Consider the following 16,262-nt stretch of genomic DNA (forward strand, 5'->3'; position numbering starts at 1 on the left):
AAAAAGCAGCTGACTCACTCACTATTTTTATCTTTTTCTAACCGAAAGTAATTCTTTTTAAGTATTACTTCATAAATTTTTAATTATATTTGAGATATTTTATCGTAATATAATTACGATTGTTAATTTTGTAAAATCTATTAAAAACTTTAAATCATATAGTTGAAATAGCGTAGTTAGCTTGGACTTTTCGATAAATAAGCTAAAGATAACGACAATTATTGCCGTTACTAATTAGAATAACGTCAAATTTTACTAAAAAAAAACTAAAATAATTTTAGTTGTTAAATTTAGTCAAAATTTTAGGAAGGGGTGGGGGATATACTAATATTTCTGAGAACTTTGATGAAAAATGAAGAAGTTGATATAACTATACCAAATACAAAAAGTAGATCATAAAAAGAAATTATATCATAAACTATAAAATAAAAAAATCTCATAAACTTTAAAAATTATACATTTAAGTATAAATTTTTTATCAAATATTTTTTATTTAACAATTCTTATTAAACAAAAAATCATAATTTACCAAACAATATAATCATATCATTCAATCAACTTTCTCTCTTCTATATCACTTTCAAATAACTTTGAACTTACCATAGATAAGGAACCATTTTGTTATTTTTTTTTTTTTTATATACATGATACATCCTTTTAAATTTTTTTAATATTTTTTTTTAACAATACAAAATGATTTATACAAACTTCTAAAGTTTTGCTATTTTCTAGACAACACACAGAAAGGGGGCTGAAGAAATTGGGGAAAAAGTTTGTGTTTGTTGTTATGGAAGATGAAGATTTGTTAGGTTGTAACAGTGAGAAGAAAAATGGAGAAATAATTGAGAAAACTAAAATTAGTAATAGTAATGGTGTAGAGATTTCAGTAGCTACAGCTTCAACTATGTTTCCTGGGTTTAGATTTTGTCCAACTGATGAAGAACTTATATCCTATTACTTGAAGAAGAAAGTTGAAGGCTCTGATAAATGTGTTGAAGTTATTTCTGAAGTTGAGATTTGGAAACATGAACCTTGGGATCTCCCAGGTACTCACTTTCCCTTCTTTTTTTTTTGGCTTTTTTTTTTTTCAATTTACTTGTGTTAATATGGGTTATTGACTATCGTATGGGTAAGGTTTGTGTATATCTTATTGTCACTAGGCTTTACTTGTGGGATTACACTGCATATTTTGTTGTTGTTGTAGTGTTAATATGTGTTATTGTATATGGAGCTTACTCATAACTTACGAAGGATATGACCTTAGCTTTACTTGTGGGATTATACTGCGTATGTTGTTGTTGTAGTGTCAATATGTGTTATTGTATATGGAGCTTACTCATAACTTATGAAGGATATGACCTTAGATAGGAGGGTTTGGAGATAGGTTAAGGTAGAATATTAGTTGAGCATACTTGTGCATCATGTGCTTACCGGGTATATGAACTTAGATAGGAGGATTTGGTCGTTGTAGTCACAAATTAGGTTAAAATGTTTGTTGGTAGTTGAGTGTTCTCTTGCGTCTTGTGATTATCGGGGATATGATTTTAAATAGGACGGTTTGTTGGGCGTGGATTAGGAGAGAATTGGTAGTTCAACGTTCTCTCGCTTCTCTACATGTACCTACTTTCTTACCAGTAGTATTAGCACTATTCTCATAGTTTCTCGTCTTTCGATTTCAATTTGTCACCTGTGCTTTTTTGCTTCGGTTGTTGCATCATTTCGTTGTCGCTATTGTTCTTTCATCTGTATGCTGTTTTCTACTCTTCTTTTCGCATTATTTTGTTGTTGTTTTTGCTTCCATTTTTGTATTCCATTTTTCGAAATTTTTGCTATGCTTTCTAATCGGAGGGTCTAGCAAAAACAACACTCTACGAGGTAGGGGTAAAATTTGCATACAGTCTGCTCTCTAGACTCCATTTGTGGGATTATACTGGTTATGTTATTGTTGAAAGATATTTAAAATATACTTATAAAAGTAAAGATTTATAAAAACTTCCATCCTCATGTGTAAATTTGGTACCATAAACTATAGTCAAATGACTTAACTCTTACTAGAAGTTGTGATAAACCACATGCAAGGACTGTAAGGTTATACCAAGAGAAGCCATGACCACCAAACATAGGTTGATGGTCTTGGAGGTAAAGCCTGAGTGCATAGTGAGAAGAGATACAAAGCATTCAATGGTGGGCATTAAAGGGCGCTAACCAATTAGCTTTTCAAGAAAAACTATGATTGCAAGAATCTTGGTAGTGGAATGATGAGGTGCAAAGAGTTACTATAACTAAAAGAAGAAAACTATAAAAAGTTACCAAAAACAAAAGATGATGAAGCCTTTAAAGAGTATAAGAGAGATAAGAGGGAAGGTAAAGAGGCTATTGGTATAGCTGGAGAGAAGCCCTAGATGATTTGTACAAAATGTTAAAAGGACAAAGAGAGAGAAATGTTTACTTTACTTAATCCAAAAAAAAAGACAAAAGAAATGTTTAAAACTAGAACGACTGAGAGAGAAGCTCAGTAAACACTTAAACCAAGTGAATTGTATCAAAGACATTCCTCAAGAATTATTGATAGAAGATAATGAGATCAAGGAGAGATGTGAATGCTGTTTTCGTCAATTGTTCAATTTGAACCACAAGAATAATTGGTGACTATTCATTCTCTTTGTTCTCTGTCCTATATGATAATTCAAAGTCCACCAACTCCTCCACATTCTAACTTCTTCCTTAGATTATTTTTGAGAAAGGTAACATGTATATTCATCAGCATCAAGGTGCTGCTGGTATCCAACGTTTACAATTACAAAAGGCCTTGTTTATCTCACAAGGATTCAAAAAATTCAAAGATACTATCTGCATCCTCTACATAATATTCTTTACACCAGAAGAGTAAGGGAAGAAAACACTTCGTCTTGGTTTTGTTTATGGAGCATGAGTTGTCTCCAAAGCACCTAGCATTTCTTTCATTCCATACAGTCCATCATATGCAAGCTGGAATAACCTTCCACTACTTCTTCTGTCAGATACTACCTGCTGCACTCGTTTAACTCCACAGAAGATCCTTTGTATCTCTAGGCATGACCCATTTGACCCTAGCAAAATACAAGAACAATTGCCATAAGATACCAGTGAACTTATGTTCCTCAAAAAAAAGATACTAGTGAGCTTACGGTGAAGGAAAAAGATGGCTGTTATTTTCTGCCTACCTGACAAAAAAACAAACATCTGGAGGTCGACTGAATCCCCCTTTTCTGTAGGTTCTCGTGTGGCAGACATGCTTTCCTAGCACCATCCAAGTGAAACATATCACTTTAAATGGAGCTTTGGTTTTCCAGATAGATTTCTAAGGCCACACTGAACAAGTGTATTTAGTTCTGACAGATAATGATAAGCAGAGCTGACTAACGTTTGGTAGTTGCTTCCATTCCATACCAAACAATCATCAGAGTTGCTAACTCCATGAAAACCCTCCTATTCAGAATATCAGCCACCGTCTCAATTTCCAACTTTTCAACAATCTTCTAAAAGGAAGATTCCATCTGTGCTGACTCCATGCTTCTTCATGTGGAATACTCAAGGATGGGAGGATATTAAATACCTTAAATAGTTCTTGCCAAGTTATAAGTAAGGTCATAAATGCTGAATAGGATAATAGTGAATGAGCATGTCTATGCCATTGCCGACTCCAGATAAGGACCCATGTGTTGATGGTCTTTGTGCATATACAGCGGTATGGCTAGAGACGGGTCATCATAAACTATATAGTACCAAAATGTTGCCATTATCACAATTTCTTTTTACACAAGTTTTGCTTAAATTTGACACTGTAGATTCTTGAGTGAATATGTCATTAACAAATGTACTGAAGGGTAGTTGGAAGTCGTCACACTTCCTTTGCTTCAATATAAATATTTAGAAGGCTGTGTTTCTTAGTAATTTTCTTGGCATCATTCTTGCCTATCTGTCTGATACATCAATTGATCATTTCATTATTTGCATGTTACCAGGTAAATCCATTGTTCAGTCTGACAATGAATGGTTCTTCTTCTCTCCTCGTGGAAGGAAGTATCCAAATGGCTCACAGAGTAAAAGGGCAACCGAGTCTGGTTACTGGAAGGCCACAGGAAAAGAACGTAATGTGAAGTCTGGTACTAATATAATTGGCACAAAGAGAACCCTGGTGTTCCACATTGGTCGGGCACCTAAAGGACAGAGGACACAGTGGATAATGCATGAATATTGCATGACGGCTAACCCTCTTTATCAGGTAACAAGGCTTGAATCTTCATCCTTTTATTAAAATGACTTCTGATCTAGAAAAACTGTGAAGCTACCTACTTCTCATGATTTTTCTGGCATTAATAGTGTCTTTTAGGATTTTGATGCTGAATGATTGGCTAATAAGTCTGTCACTTAGGGAAGTGAATGTTCTAGCATATGTTCATCATGTAGTTCTTGGTTTTGGTGTTATCTTCTTTATTATGCCATCTGGAAAATGACATGAAAAACTATTATTTTACTTGTGTTAGCAGGTCAGAGCATAATGATATATTTTCTCTGAAGTGAGAAAGGAACTCGAGGCTGCATTTAGCTTAGTTTATAGACTGATCAATTGGTTTAATCTGGTAACTGGTTTGCTTATTATTCAAAACGCAATTGACGAGATTAAATATATTTGCTACTGGATTGTTGAGCTTTGTTTCAAGGCATTGAAGTGGTAGAATACTAGCAAGCATCATAGATAAATCAGGGATTACTGTTGTTGATCAGTAGTTGCTAGATATTACATGTCTATGTTAACATTGATCAAAGACCTCACATGATATTTCAAGAATTCATCAGTTTACTGCAATCTTTGGAGTCTAGTATTGTACAGAGTGTGTTACGATATTTTTTGCTAATGAATTTAATCTGTTTGTTGCAGTCGGTTGAAATATATCATTTTCTACATGAAGAAATTTATTTAATGTTCTGTTTCCATGTCTTGTACAGGATTCAATGGTTGTTTGCCGCCTAAGGAAGAATAACGAGTTTCATTTGAACGACACTCCAGGAAATCAACGGAATCATCTGGCTGTAACTAATGGCACAGTTGATTTGTCTAGGGCAGTACAGTTGAATGGTTTGGGCTTGATAAATGGAGGGGAGTGCTGTTCAAAAGAGGCTAGTAGCAGTTTTAGTTCTCATTCAGTCGAGCAGATTGAATCTGGATCAGAATCCGATAAGCTGAATAAAGAGTTGCCTCAGCATCATTCTTCTAGTCACTGGAAGGTTCTGCTTCTGCCTCCCTTCTATACAGCTCGGCTTTTAACTAGCGTCAGCCTTATATTTGTTGGTTTACATATTTTGAGATAGTTTCTTGAGGAACAGTATGATGTTAAATCAACTAACAACTTTGTCTTTGTATTTTTTGCCTTCTTTTTTTACTATATGATTATGAAGCTAAATCTGTTAAAGTATAACTCAATAGCCGTCCCTCGCCATGACATTGGCATTTCCTCAGTTTCGTAGGACAATCCTTCCATTTCTTTCTTTCTTTATCTTTAGAAGTAGGATCAGCCGATCAGGTGATAGAGCAGTCAGCTCCTTCGAGTTATCTCTAAGCAGTTCTTTCTGTTTATCTCTATTCTCCGAATTTGATGACTTAGTACTCTTGAGGTCAAACGTATCAATTTTTTTTTTTAAAATCCTTTAAAATAAACATGTTTAACTTTCTGGTCCTAATGTCTTGCTGTATCAAATTTCAGGATTGTGATGAAGAGGATTGCTTTGCTGATATAATGAAAGATGATATCATTAAGCTAGATGATTCTTCATACAAGGCAAAACACAATCTGTTGCCAACTATCACTAGGAAGCTTGAATCCTCTACAAAGTCACCGACGTCTCAGGAAGCCCAAAATCCGATGTCTAATAGGCTTCCTTTCCAGGGCACTGCAAATCGAAGACTAAAACTACAAACGGAAAAAGTACCCCGTGGAGTAGAGAGATTTGAACTGCATGAAGCCAATAAGAAGAATATCCATGCTCGGGGCATCAGTAGACGGTTTATAAACATAACTCCAGTTAAAAGGATGAAGCAATGGTCGATACCTCTACTTCTCATTTCCTTGATGTTACTGATCGTGCTTCTTTGTTTGTTCGGTGTTCCACAACAAGTAAAATGGCATTACTCCAGCTGAAGCTAATCTCGCGCCAGCATAGGTGTCTTTTGTAGTATTTAGACTGGTAGTTCAGAGAAAGTTATTTCAGCTTTTGATGCATTCTAAGTAGGCTTTGCTTATGTCCAAGATCTGTACTTTACCAGCAATGTACATGATGACACCTTGTAAATTTTGTAGAGTTGTATTATAGAAATAGAACTTAAGGTTTTGGTGTCTTTAACTTTACATAGTTGTATAATACCTTGTAGTTTGTAAAGATATGTAGCTATATAATTTGCGCGGCGGTTGTTCATGATTTTTTGCAGGAACATTTCAACTCTGGTTCACATGTTGGGAAGGTTTGTTTTGTGAGCCCTTAGAAAGAAATTCTAATCTGGATTTGCCAAAGGGAAGTTCAAGTTACATTACCATATTTTTGTGTTTTCTTGTTTTGTCCGTCTGGTTTTGTCCTCGGGTTTGTCAACCAACTTGGCATGTTCAGATCATATGACGCTTTGATGATGATCTAGTCATAGTCAGAGGCGGAGCTACCCTTACGAGTAGGTTGAACCTCGTGCTTCGGAAATATATATATATATATGTATGTGTGTATATCTTTAATATGAGTTATATATTTTGATTGGTACCCTCATTCACAGATCACAATGGTCTGGTAGCTGCACTGACTGATACAGGATGTACAAATGATCCTTGTGTGTATACTTAGGTTTGTAGTCACAGAACCAATAGTGCTTCCGTTATTTTGAAATTCTGAATTTGCTTTTGATCGATGGTTATAATAGTCCTTTGACGGAAAATATGTTACATCATTATTCATTGTAACATAGCTCATCTTGACAAACAAATGATATGAAATAAATTAAATGAAGATGAATATCAAGACCCAAGTTTGAAATGTCTAACTTTGTAAGCATAAATTCACAACTTGTTTGGTGCCAAGATGGTGATTATGTATACTAGACAAAATACATACAAGTCCCTTCATGCCGAGATTCAAAAGTCTTCTTGTTATTTCGCATGAAGTACTAATAGTCTCTCGTGTTTGCAATACTGAAGTGCTTTTGGTCCTCTCCCAAACTTTCACCTATTTTAAACCTTGATTTGTACACAATTTAGTATATGAAATGTTTAGTTGTTTTTCTCTTTGTTTTATAGAAGTAATAACTTCATGTGAGAGAAGGTGAAAAAATAGCACTACGAGCCTAACAACTCCTACCAAATCAAAAAAGGAAAAAAAAAACTTTCATATTTGATGTGTTAAGTTTAAAATTTCTTGTCACCGAAATCAAGGATTTTAACTTTGGTCGAGCTCGTCGCACAAAGCTTACTTGTGAGCTATTACATAAGAACGAGATTTTTACCTTGCATCCAACGATAACAACTACGAATTTTCGGAAAAAGAAAGTTGTGCCAAAATTATCTTTTATGAAACTTAAGATAACCTTATTGTAATTTCCATAAATCTTTTTCTCTCACAGAATATAATCCATCACTCTCAAACTTGTAATAAAAAGGGAAGTTAGCTGCAGTTGAATTTTCCCCAATAATTCTCCAAATTAACTATTATCATAAATTCATAATCTATCATTTTTGCTCTCAAATCTCAATTTTTCACTATTTGAATTTTTCTCAGTGGAAACAGTTTGAAACTCCCAGAAGTTCAACACCAAACTCAAAAACAAAACAAAAAAAAGTAGAAAAAAGAAACAAAGAGTGTAATCCAAGAAGACCCTTTTTGTTCTTCACAATTACAGGACCTATGGTTAGTTGAACTCCACTTCAAGCTTAGATCTTGTAAGTTATTTGGTCAATTTTTATGTATTCTCCATTTGGGTATTTGGGAGATTTGTGGAATTTCAATTCAAAAGTGGAAAAAGATCAGTTTTTTACTTGCTACAACTGATTTTTTTTTGAGATTGTATCCATGTTTTAAATTGTTTTGTCACTTGGGTTTTTTTTAGTCATGGTGTATCCTAAGTTATTTGGTTAATTTCTGTGTTCTTCATTTGGGTTTCTAGGAAATTTGTGGAACTTCAAAATAGAGGTGAAAAGATCAGTTTTTTGTTTCTACAACTGGCTTCTTTGAGATTGTATCCATGTTTTAGACAGTTTTGTTACTTGGGTTGTTTTTGTCATGGAGCATTCTAAGTTATTTTGTTAATTTCTGTTTTCTCCATTTGGGTGTCTAGGGAATTTATGGAATGTCAAATTAAAGTGAAAAAGATCACTTCTTGATTGCTATAATTGGCTTTTTTGAGATTCTATACATGTTCAAAAATGTTTTTTCACTTGTTTTTTTAAGTAATGGAGTATCCTTAAGTTACTTGGCTAATTTATGTAGTCTCCATTTGGGTGTCTAGGAAGTTTGTGGAATGTTAAGTTAAAACTGAAAAAGATTGGTTCTTTGTTGTTACAATAAGGCTACTGGGCTTTTTTCCCCTAAAGATTTTATCCCCGTTGTAGATTGTTCTGTTATTTGGGTTTTTAGTGTTATTTGGTTCTTTCTGTGTCTAGGAAATTTGTGGAAATTTCAAACTAAAAGAGAAAAAGATTAGTTCTTTGTTACTACAACTGGTTCTGTTTGAAATTCTTTCCATGTTTTAAACTGTTCTGTTACTTGTGATTTTAGTCATGGAGCATTCTAATTTTTTGGGGTTAATATATGTACCCTCTATCTAGGTTCTCTTGGAAATATGTGGAATTCGAAATTAAAAAATAATAAAAAGAAAGATAAGGTCTTAAATTCTATCCTTTTTGTAAATGCTTAGCTACTTGGAGTTTTAGTATGGAGCACTGTAATTGGTTTTTTTTTCTCTTTAGGTTTATATAAATTGCCAAAAGTCTTCTTATATGATGTAAACTTGTAGGTTTGGGAGCACTTTTTTTTTTGGTAAATAACAGATATTATTACCAAAGAGCCATGTAAGTACAAAGAAAATGCAAATCTGGACAGCCCCAGCCTCTTCAACAAAAGCTATTGATAGAAATCTAGACTACTCAAAGCACTAACTAGTTTTGCCTTCCTCCCTCCTCTAATTCCTGGACAATCATTCGTATAAGAACACCAACTGGCTTCAATTTGTTCTGAGATATTCTTTTGTTCCTCTCCTGCCACACTGCATAAATACTTGCTGCTAGAGCCGATCGAAATATTTCTGCTAATGCATGTTTTCCTTTAAAATGTCTCAGTGCCCATGTTATTTCCTCTTTCCACCCTAATACCTGGCCGTCTATGTACATCCATTGCAAGATCTTCCTCCATAATGTTGCAGAATGCCCGCATACAAAGAACAGATGCTCACTACTATCCATCCCTGAGTTGCACAATACACATCTCGAGTCATCCACTATTCCCCAAGCAGCTACTGTTTCTCTAGTTTGTAGTCTCTCATTTAGGGCCAAGTGTAGTATGAAGGTCCACCTTGGTGGTGCTGCATTGTTGCATATTAATATTCTCCAATCTACTTACGGGAACTCCCCTCTCGTCCTCATATATATCTTCTTTACAGAGAAGATTAGCCATCTCAAGATCTCCTCTTCTTTCCATCCATCCTCCTCATAGTACTTTTTAGCTTTGAGAATCTTCTGAACCATCCAAGATGCTTGCTTTGGCTGTGCCTCCTATATTGAATAAGTGAAGGCACTACAATAATCTATTGAATAAAATATAAATGAGGACATTACTACCTTATGTTAGCTAGATTATAGTGAAGGTGGGTTCTGTTATAGTTTTTTTTAGGATGTTCCAGTTTTTGATGATAATATGTGTTTTGTTTCATTTGTGGGATTTGCTGGCAGGTTGTGTGAGAGTAGTTTGTAATGATGTCAAGACCAATGCTGCTTGTTTTTCTGTTGATTGTACTCATAATCACATCTCAATTTGAATGGAAGCAGCAGCTGGTGAGTGATGTCGAACCGAGTCCTAGTATATCTCAGAAGCAGCAGCAGATCTCAAAGAGAGAAGAAGCTGTTAAAGAGAAGGTAATCATGTGATCATGTTTTAGTTGGATATCGTATGATATTGTGAATGAATTGCTTAGTGTTTTTTTTGCTTATGGTTAATAAATGACCTCGGAATATGGGTATTTAAATAAGTTATTGTATCTTGCCGATGCATATTTACATCATTAAATGTGCATCGGATATTTCTCTGACAATTTCTTAGTGAAAAAAAGATATAGTTGGCATTGGCTAATTTTAAGGCACTTGTTGACCTCTTGCATCTTGATTTTTTAGTGTTGCCGTCGTTTCTTCTCTAGGTTGATTTTAAAGTCCTTTGCATTTTGATACTTTATTTCAAGATTCTGCATTGATTACAAGTATAAAAATTAAAGGGAGTCTGCATGACTGCATCTTACTGAGGTTTTAAACTTGCAAAAAGTCATAGCAACAAGATGAGATGGGAGTCTACAGGGGTAGAGTTAGTAATGCGATTAGGAGTTGGTTGGTCAGAGATAAAATATGAGATCCTTGAGGATCATTTAATTTGTGTAAGATGAGATTATGAACGGAATTGTACTTACGATCTACGTTGCTCAGATTCTCTAAATATTACTGTCAAATCGTGTCGGATCCTTGAAAAATGCAATTTATTTGGAGGATCCAACACGCATCCGAAGGCATTTTTGAAAAATCCGGCAACATAGCTTACTATTTGATACCTTCACATATTGCTGTCCAACCAGTTATTTCCATGTTACTCTTTCCTTTGGCTGGAGATACTATAGTCTTTCCTTTGGATTCTTCTCATCTCCAAGAATGAAGTGGACCAAGTTATCTAATAGGAGAGTGAAGAATAAAAACCAACTTCCAACTTATCTCTTACGAAATTGCGATGCTTCAAGCACCTCAAATGCCATGAAATTTTTGGATAGACTCAATCGTATACGTAGTCGGTTTATTTTGTCCTTTTTGTTGCATTGCTCACGACTTGCTTTACACTTTAAAGTTTTCCATTATCTCGCTTTGAATGAAGTGTGCCTCGGTTTTCGTGGTTGTCATCGCGTGGACTTGTATGAAGTTTAAACCATGTAATATATGTTATGAAGGTTAAATTATCTGTCAACTGCTCTACTTTTGTAATCATTGCATCTTGTTGATGCCAGCTATATATAACATCTTACTTCATTTTTAAAAAAGTCATTATCCGTAAACTTCTCATTAATCATAGAGTTAGAGCCTATTTGGATTGGCTTGTTTTAGGTTCTTTTAAGACAAAATAGCTTTTAAGCATTTTGGAGTGTTTGGATAAATTAAGAAGTGCTTACAAGCACTTAGTTTTTAGCTAAAATGATAAAAGTAAGCCAAAACCATAAGTTAGAAGGCTTTTAAGTCAAAAGCCAAAAGCCAATCAAACAGGCTCTTAGTTCCATCAAGTCCCAAATCCTTCATGTTAGCTTTAAGTAGTCTATCTACCTTTGAGCTGTATCAGAGGAGCATAAGTTTCAAATCTTATGAAGCTTTAGCCAATGTATGTGGCCAATCAAGAATAAATACCCTAGTACTAAGCTTACACATTTTTGGGCCTTGAAAGTGCATAGTTAAAGGAAAAAGGATTGTAAGGACAAAAGAAGGGAAGACTTGAAACTAGAATAGGGCTGGCGCGTGATTCCTTTTATGGCATGTGTTGAATCAGTTGTTTATAGTCTTACAAGTTCCCTTCCAGTTTTGTATCATCTCTTTCATGAATCTTTTCTAAACCTCCTCAAATGTCTCCAAACAATCTTTGGAGGGGAGCTAGGTGACGTTTTTAGAGGGTGCCATGTCTTTCTAAGGCTTTTCTCTATGCCAGCAAGTCCCTAAAATATAACATTATACCTGGGCCTCGTTATATAATCAAAATAGCTCATACACTACAGTGTTAAACAGAAAAAAGTTGCACTTATCTCGATTTCTAACTTCAATGTGGTCATGTCTTCTTCTGCTTAAATCTTTGAAATTTCTGAGAAACTTTCAGATGTAGACTCTGGTAACAAAATAATAAACAAAAAGAAATTGTCAATAAAATAAAGCCTTTTAAATGTAAAATTCACGGGTTTAAGCTATAGAAACAACCTCTTGTAGAAATGCAGGGTAAAGTCACGTATAATAGATCCTTGTGGTCCGACCTTTCCCGAACCCGTGCATAGCGCGAACTTAGTGCACCGGGTTGCCCTTTTATAGCGAAGAAATATGAAACATGTTTTTATATGAACTGCATAAATCCACCATTAGTGTAGGTTCTCTCTCTATTTTCACTAGTAAATCAACTGTTACGTATGTGACTGAATATCCTCTCATTATTAAGAGGTTCCACCTTCACATGATAAACAAAGGAAGTAATGGTAATCTGTATCATTACTTATTTTTCCGACAGCAAATTAAAGTTATCATCTCAACAATTGAACATGATGAAATTAGTAATGTTATTCTCAAATGAATTGAATTGTGGATTTTGTGTGTTTACAAGCTTAGTTCGGACTCCAAAAATGTCGCCGCATCCGTGTCGGATCTTCCAAAAATACACTACTTTTGAAGGACCAACACTCACCCGTCGACATTTTCAACGAGTCCAAGCAACATAATTTACCAAAGACTTAAGTAGAGGGGAGCAAAATTTGGAGAGATTGGCACTACAAGTTATAAATTGTAGTATTGTGGGATACATGGATAGATTAAATAGCAACAAGATAGGAATCATTTGTAGAACCATGACTGAAGTATAATATTGTAAAGATAAAGAGAGTTGATGATAGAATTGTCTTGTTAAGACTAGATTAGATGAGGAAACCAAAATTAAGTTTTGGGGAGTTATAAATATTTTGGTCCAATGGATTTGGAATAACCGATTAATATTTAGTGGGAGAGATCTAAATGGACGTTGGTACAAACACTGAAGAAGGGAAAGCGTCTCTGGAGTTCATGTTAGTTTATGATTTAGTTTTGGCTAACAATAACTTGAGCCGAGGGTCTATCCGAAACAACCTCTCTACCTTCACAAGGTAGGGGGTATCACTCTCTCAAGACCCCACTTGTGCGATTACATTGGGTATGATGTTTTGGCTAACAAATATTTTTAGAAAAGGGAGTCACACTTCATCACATTCAAGAGTGGAAGTAACCGTAGCTAAATAGACTTCATTCTTTCCAGAAAAGGTGACAGTTGCATATCAAGACTTTAAGGTTGTACCAACATACTTTATATTTATGGATGTGAAGTGAAACAGTAGAGAGAAAAAGGAGAAGAGGTGCATGCAATTGAGTCGGTGGTGGGGGCTAAATGATATAAACCAAATACCTTACAGAGCATGACACTTAGAAGTGGTAGTGGATATGAAATTGGCGACTTACATTATGATAGTACCAGGTGAAGTTCTTGGCTTATCTAGAAAAGGTCTGGGACCTTGAGCACAAGAATCGTGGTGACGGAAAGAAGAGGTGTAGAGAGCTACTAATGCAAAAGGAGAATAATATAGAAAGATATGGGAAGTCGAATTTGGAGATGCTTTGGAAGAGTATAAGAGAGCTAATAGGAAAACTAAGAGGGATGCTAGTAATGCTTAAGATAAAGCAGTAGATGGAAACACTAGGTGATTTCTTCTCACCTGTCCTAGCCCTTGGTGGACATAGCTACCTGTTGCTCGCAGTTTTCAGGAAAGCAAGAATATTCAAATTATATGTTGTTGAATTATTTTTTCTCACAGTAATTAAAATATATATTGCTGAATTGTTTTGTTTCTTAACAATGACTAAAATGTTGTTGAATTTTTTCTTAATAGTGATAAAAATACAATTTTGATTATTTTTCTTAAATCTTATCTGCAATTAAAAATGGCTGATCCAGCATGAAAATATGAGAAAAAAAGTTAGTGAGACCAATAGGACTACAATTGTATATCTGTTTTGTGACAAAACAACTAATAGGGAACCTTTTCTAGTTTTGTCTGCTTATATATGAAATGTATGACATTGTCTTGGAAAAGGTTAGAATCAAATTATTCAATGTTATATTATTAGAATAGGTAAAAGTGAGACTAACAATATCAATTTTAGCCAGCATTAGACAAATGAAGCTAATGTCAAACTAGACAGGACCGCTGTGCTTAAATGCGGACTGCGCTGCTTAAATGCAGACAGGTTGAATTCGTTCCAGATCTACATATTCCCATAGGTGCTCTTTGTATGTTGGGGAAAGTAACTCAAAAGCATATGGACCAGAAAGTGAGTGCAAAAGTACCATCTAAATATAACAATAGAAGTAGATGGATTTTCTTCCTTCAAGAGCAAAAATTATGCGTTGCACCAAATATTATTGTACTTCTTTTAATGACGGTGGTGTCTGGGTCAGCTTGTGTGCATTTCGACTAATCTCTCTTGGTATCACTACCTCCCACTAGCAAAGTTCACCATGTAACTCTGCTCACCAAAGCTTGGGCAGATGAGAAGAGATCACCTAGTATTTTTTTTTTAATTGATGGGATTTGAACCCAAAAACTTATCGTTCTCCCCTATTTTATTAACCACTTGGCCACAACCGTGGGTTCAAAGATACATGGTTGTTTTGGCGCAAAAAAGTTTGATTTATTTGGTTCTTGGTGTTCATAGTGCCTTTTACTAGTTTTCATTTGACATACTTCATTCTTATAGATGCTATTGTAATTGTGCTTAGATTTCCTATTTCTTAAATAAGATAAAAAAGAAAAAATTTGAGTTATATTTGAAGCTCAAAGAAATATTTTAAGGTTTTGAACTAATCTATATAAATGTTAATATGAAATTAGAACAAATGACACACCCAAGGGTGTGGCCTAGTGGGTTGAGAACCACGAGGTCTTAGGTTCAAATTTCAGCAGAGACAAAAAAAGTACTGGGTGATTTCTTTCTATGCGTCCTAAGCTTGGTGGATAGAGTCACTTGTTACTTGTTGTTGGTGGGAGTCAAAGTATCTCCTGGAATTAGTCGAGGTGTGTTGTAGCTGGTCCGAACACCACGGTTATTTAAAAAATTAGAATAAATGACGCATGAATGTCAAATTAGTAAGGTTAGGCAAAATTAACACTGTACCAATATTTGATTGTTGTGGCCATAACTCCCCCCTCCCCCAACCTTCTCTCTGTAGATGGAGGTATTGTCCTCTTGAGAATGACACAAGCAATGAATGCATTAAAGAATCTGTAGTAGCAGTTTTGACAGATAAGGACTAAAAGAATTGAAAGTAATTGTAGGTCAGCTAAGAGAGAGAGAGTAGTTGTGACTGAACCAGTGGGACTGTAACCAACTTTATTGTATGCACCAAGTTGGCTCTGGCATTGGCCAGAGTTTCGCTGGCAGCTCAACTTGCGTTTTTAATGACGATTCAATTGGTAAAGGTTGAGGGACTTGTGTCTTAGGCCACAAGTTCGACCTCTGCCTCAAATACAAACTCTTTGGCCTTGCTCTGAAGGGCAGCCCCTAGTGCACTAAGCTCTTGCTATGTAAGGGCTGAACCACAAGTGTCTAATGTACGCAGTCTTACCCTACTGTTAAAAAATTTGCAGATTATATTATCACAGGAGAAGAACATCCAAAGGCTTAACGAGCTCGTGCGGAATCTCAGGGAACAATTGCTTCAGTGCAGAAGTAGCAATGAAACAATAAGCAACAGTCTTAGCTCACTTGCTGACATTGCTGAATTTGAAAAACAGCAAATTCTTGAGGATTAGTCAGTTTCATTACTAAATTCTCTGTACTATCTGTAACTATTTTCTGCTTATTTTGTGTTTTTGTTTGTAAGTCTGCTGCTGAAATCTGCAATTTAAGTGTCATAAATCATAACACTAATTCATATTGCAATACTAGTGTGAAAAAAAGGAGGAGAAACTTTCATATTGTCTGAATGTGTTTTACTACAATTCTGCACAGCACCCGGCCTCTAGCCAGCCGCGGAGCTACCCTTGTTTAATACGAGTTAATTGATACCTCTTCCTCGGAAAATTATGTTGTATATCGATAGATCAAATTGTTTTCTATATCTATATACTATATGATGAAGTCTCTCCACTTAAGTAGTATTAGTATAATTTTTTGGTATTTTCATTATTTTACTCATTCTTAGTTTTCTATTACTATTTGTTGTCTCTTATT

At 35.0% G+C, this 16,262-nt stretch overlaps 2 protein-coding genes across 3 annotated transcripts; both read left to right on the forward strand.

Annotated features, from left to right (window-relative positions):
• The first annotated feature begins 606 nt into the window (after positions 1–606).
• Positions 607–6,456, forward strand: LOC107003345 (NAC domain-containing protein 40-like). The gene is made up of 4 exons (XM_015201660.2): positions 607–1,046; positions 4,005–4,264; positions 4,990–5,268; positions 5,745–6,456. Exons 1-4 carry the CDS (start codon positions 788–790, stop codon positions 6,177–6,179), a joined length of 1,233 nt encoding a protein of 410 aa, XP_015057146.1. The 5' UTR covers positions 607–787; the 3' UTR covers positions 6,180–6,456.
• A 1,188-nt stretch (positions 6,457–7,644) lies between these two features.
• Positions 7,645–16,015, forward strand: LOC107003104. Of its 2 annotated transcripts, none has more exons than XM_015201358.2 (3): positions 7,645–7,955; positions 9,960–10,142; positions 15,677–16,015. In XM_015201358.2, the coding sequence occupies exons 2-3, from the start codon at positions 9,981–9,983 to the stop codon at positions 15,839–15,841; spliced, it is 327 nt and encodes a 108-aa protein (XP_015056844.1). In that variant the 5' UTR covers positions 7,645–7,955; positions 9,960–9,980; the 3' UTR covers positions 15,842–16,015. The 2 variants fall into 2 exon arrangements, with proteins under 2 accessions (XP_015056844.1, XP_015056845.1); XM_015201359.2 differs by having other exon boundaries at positions 7,663–7,923.
• The last annotated feature ends 247 nt before the right edge of the window (positions 16,016–16,262 follow it).

The sequence above is a fragment of the Solanum pennellii genome, chromosome 11, assembly GCF_001406875.1.
Source record: "Solanum pennellii chromosome 11, SPENNV200".
NCBI lineage: Eukaryota > Viridiplantae > Streptophyta > Magnoliopsida > Solanales > Solanaceae > Solanum > Solanum pennellii.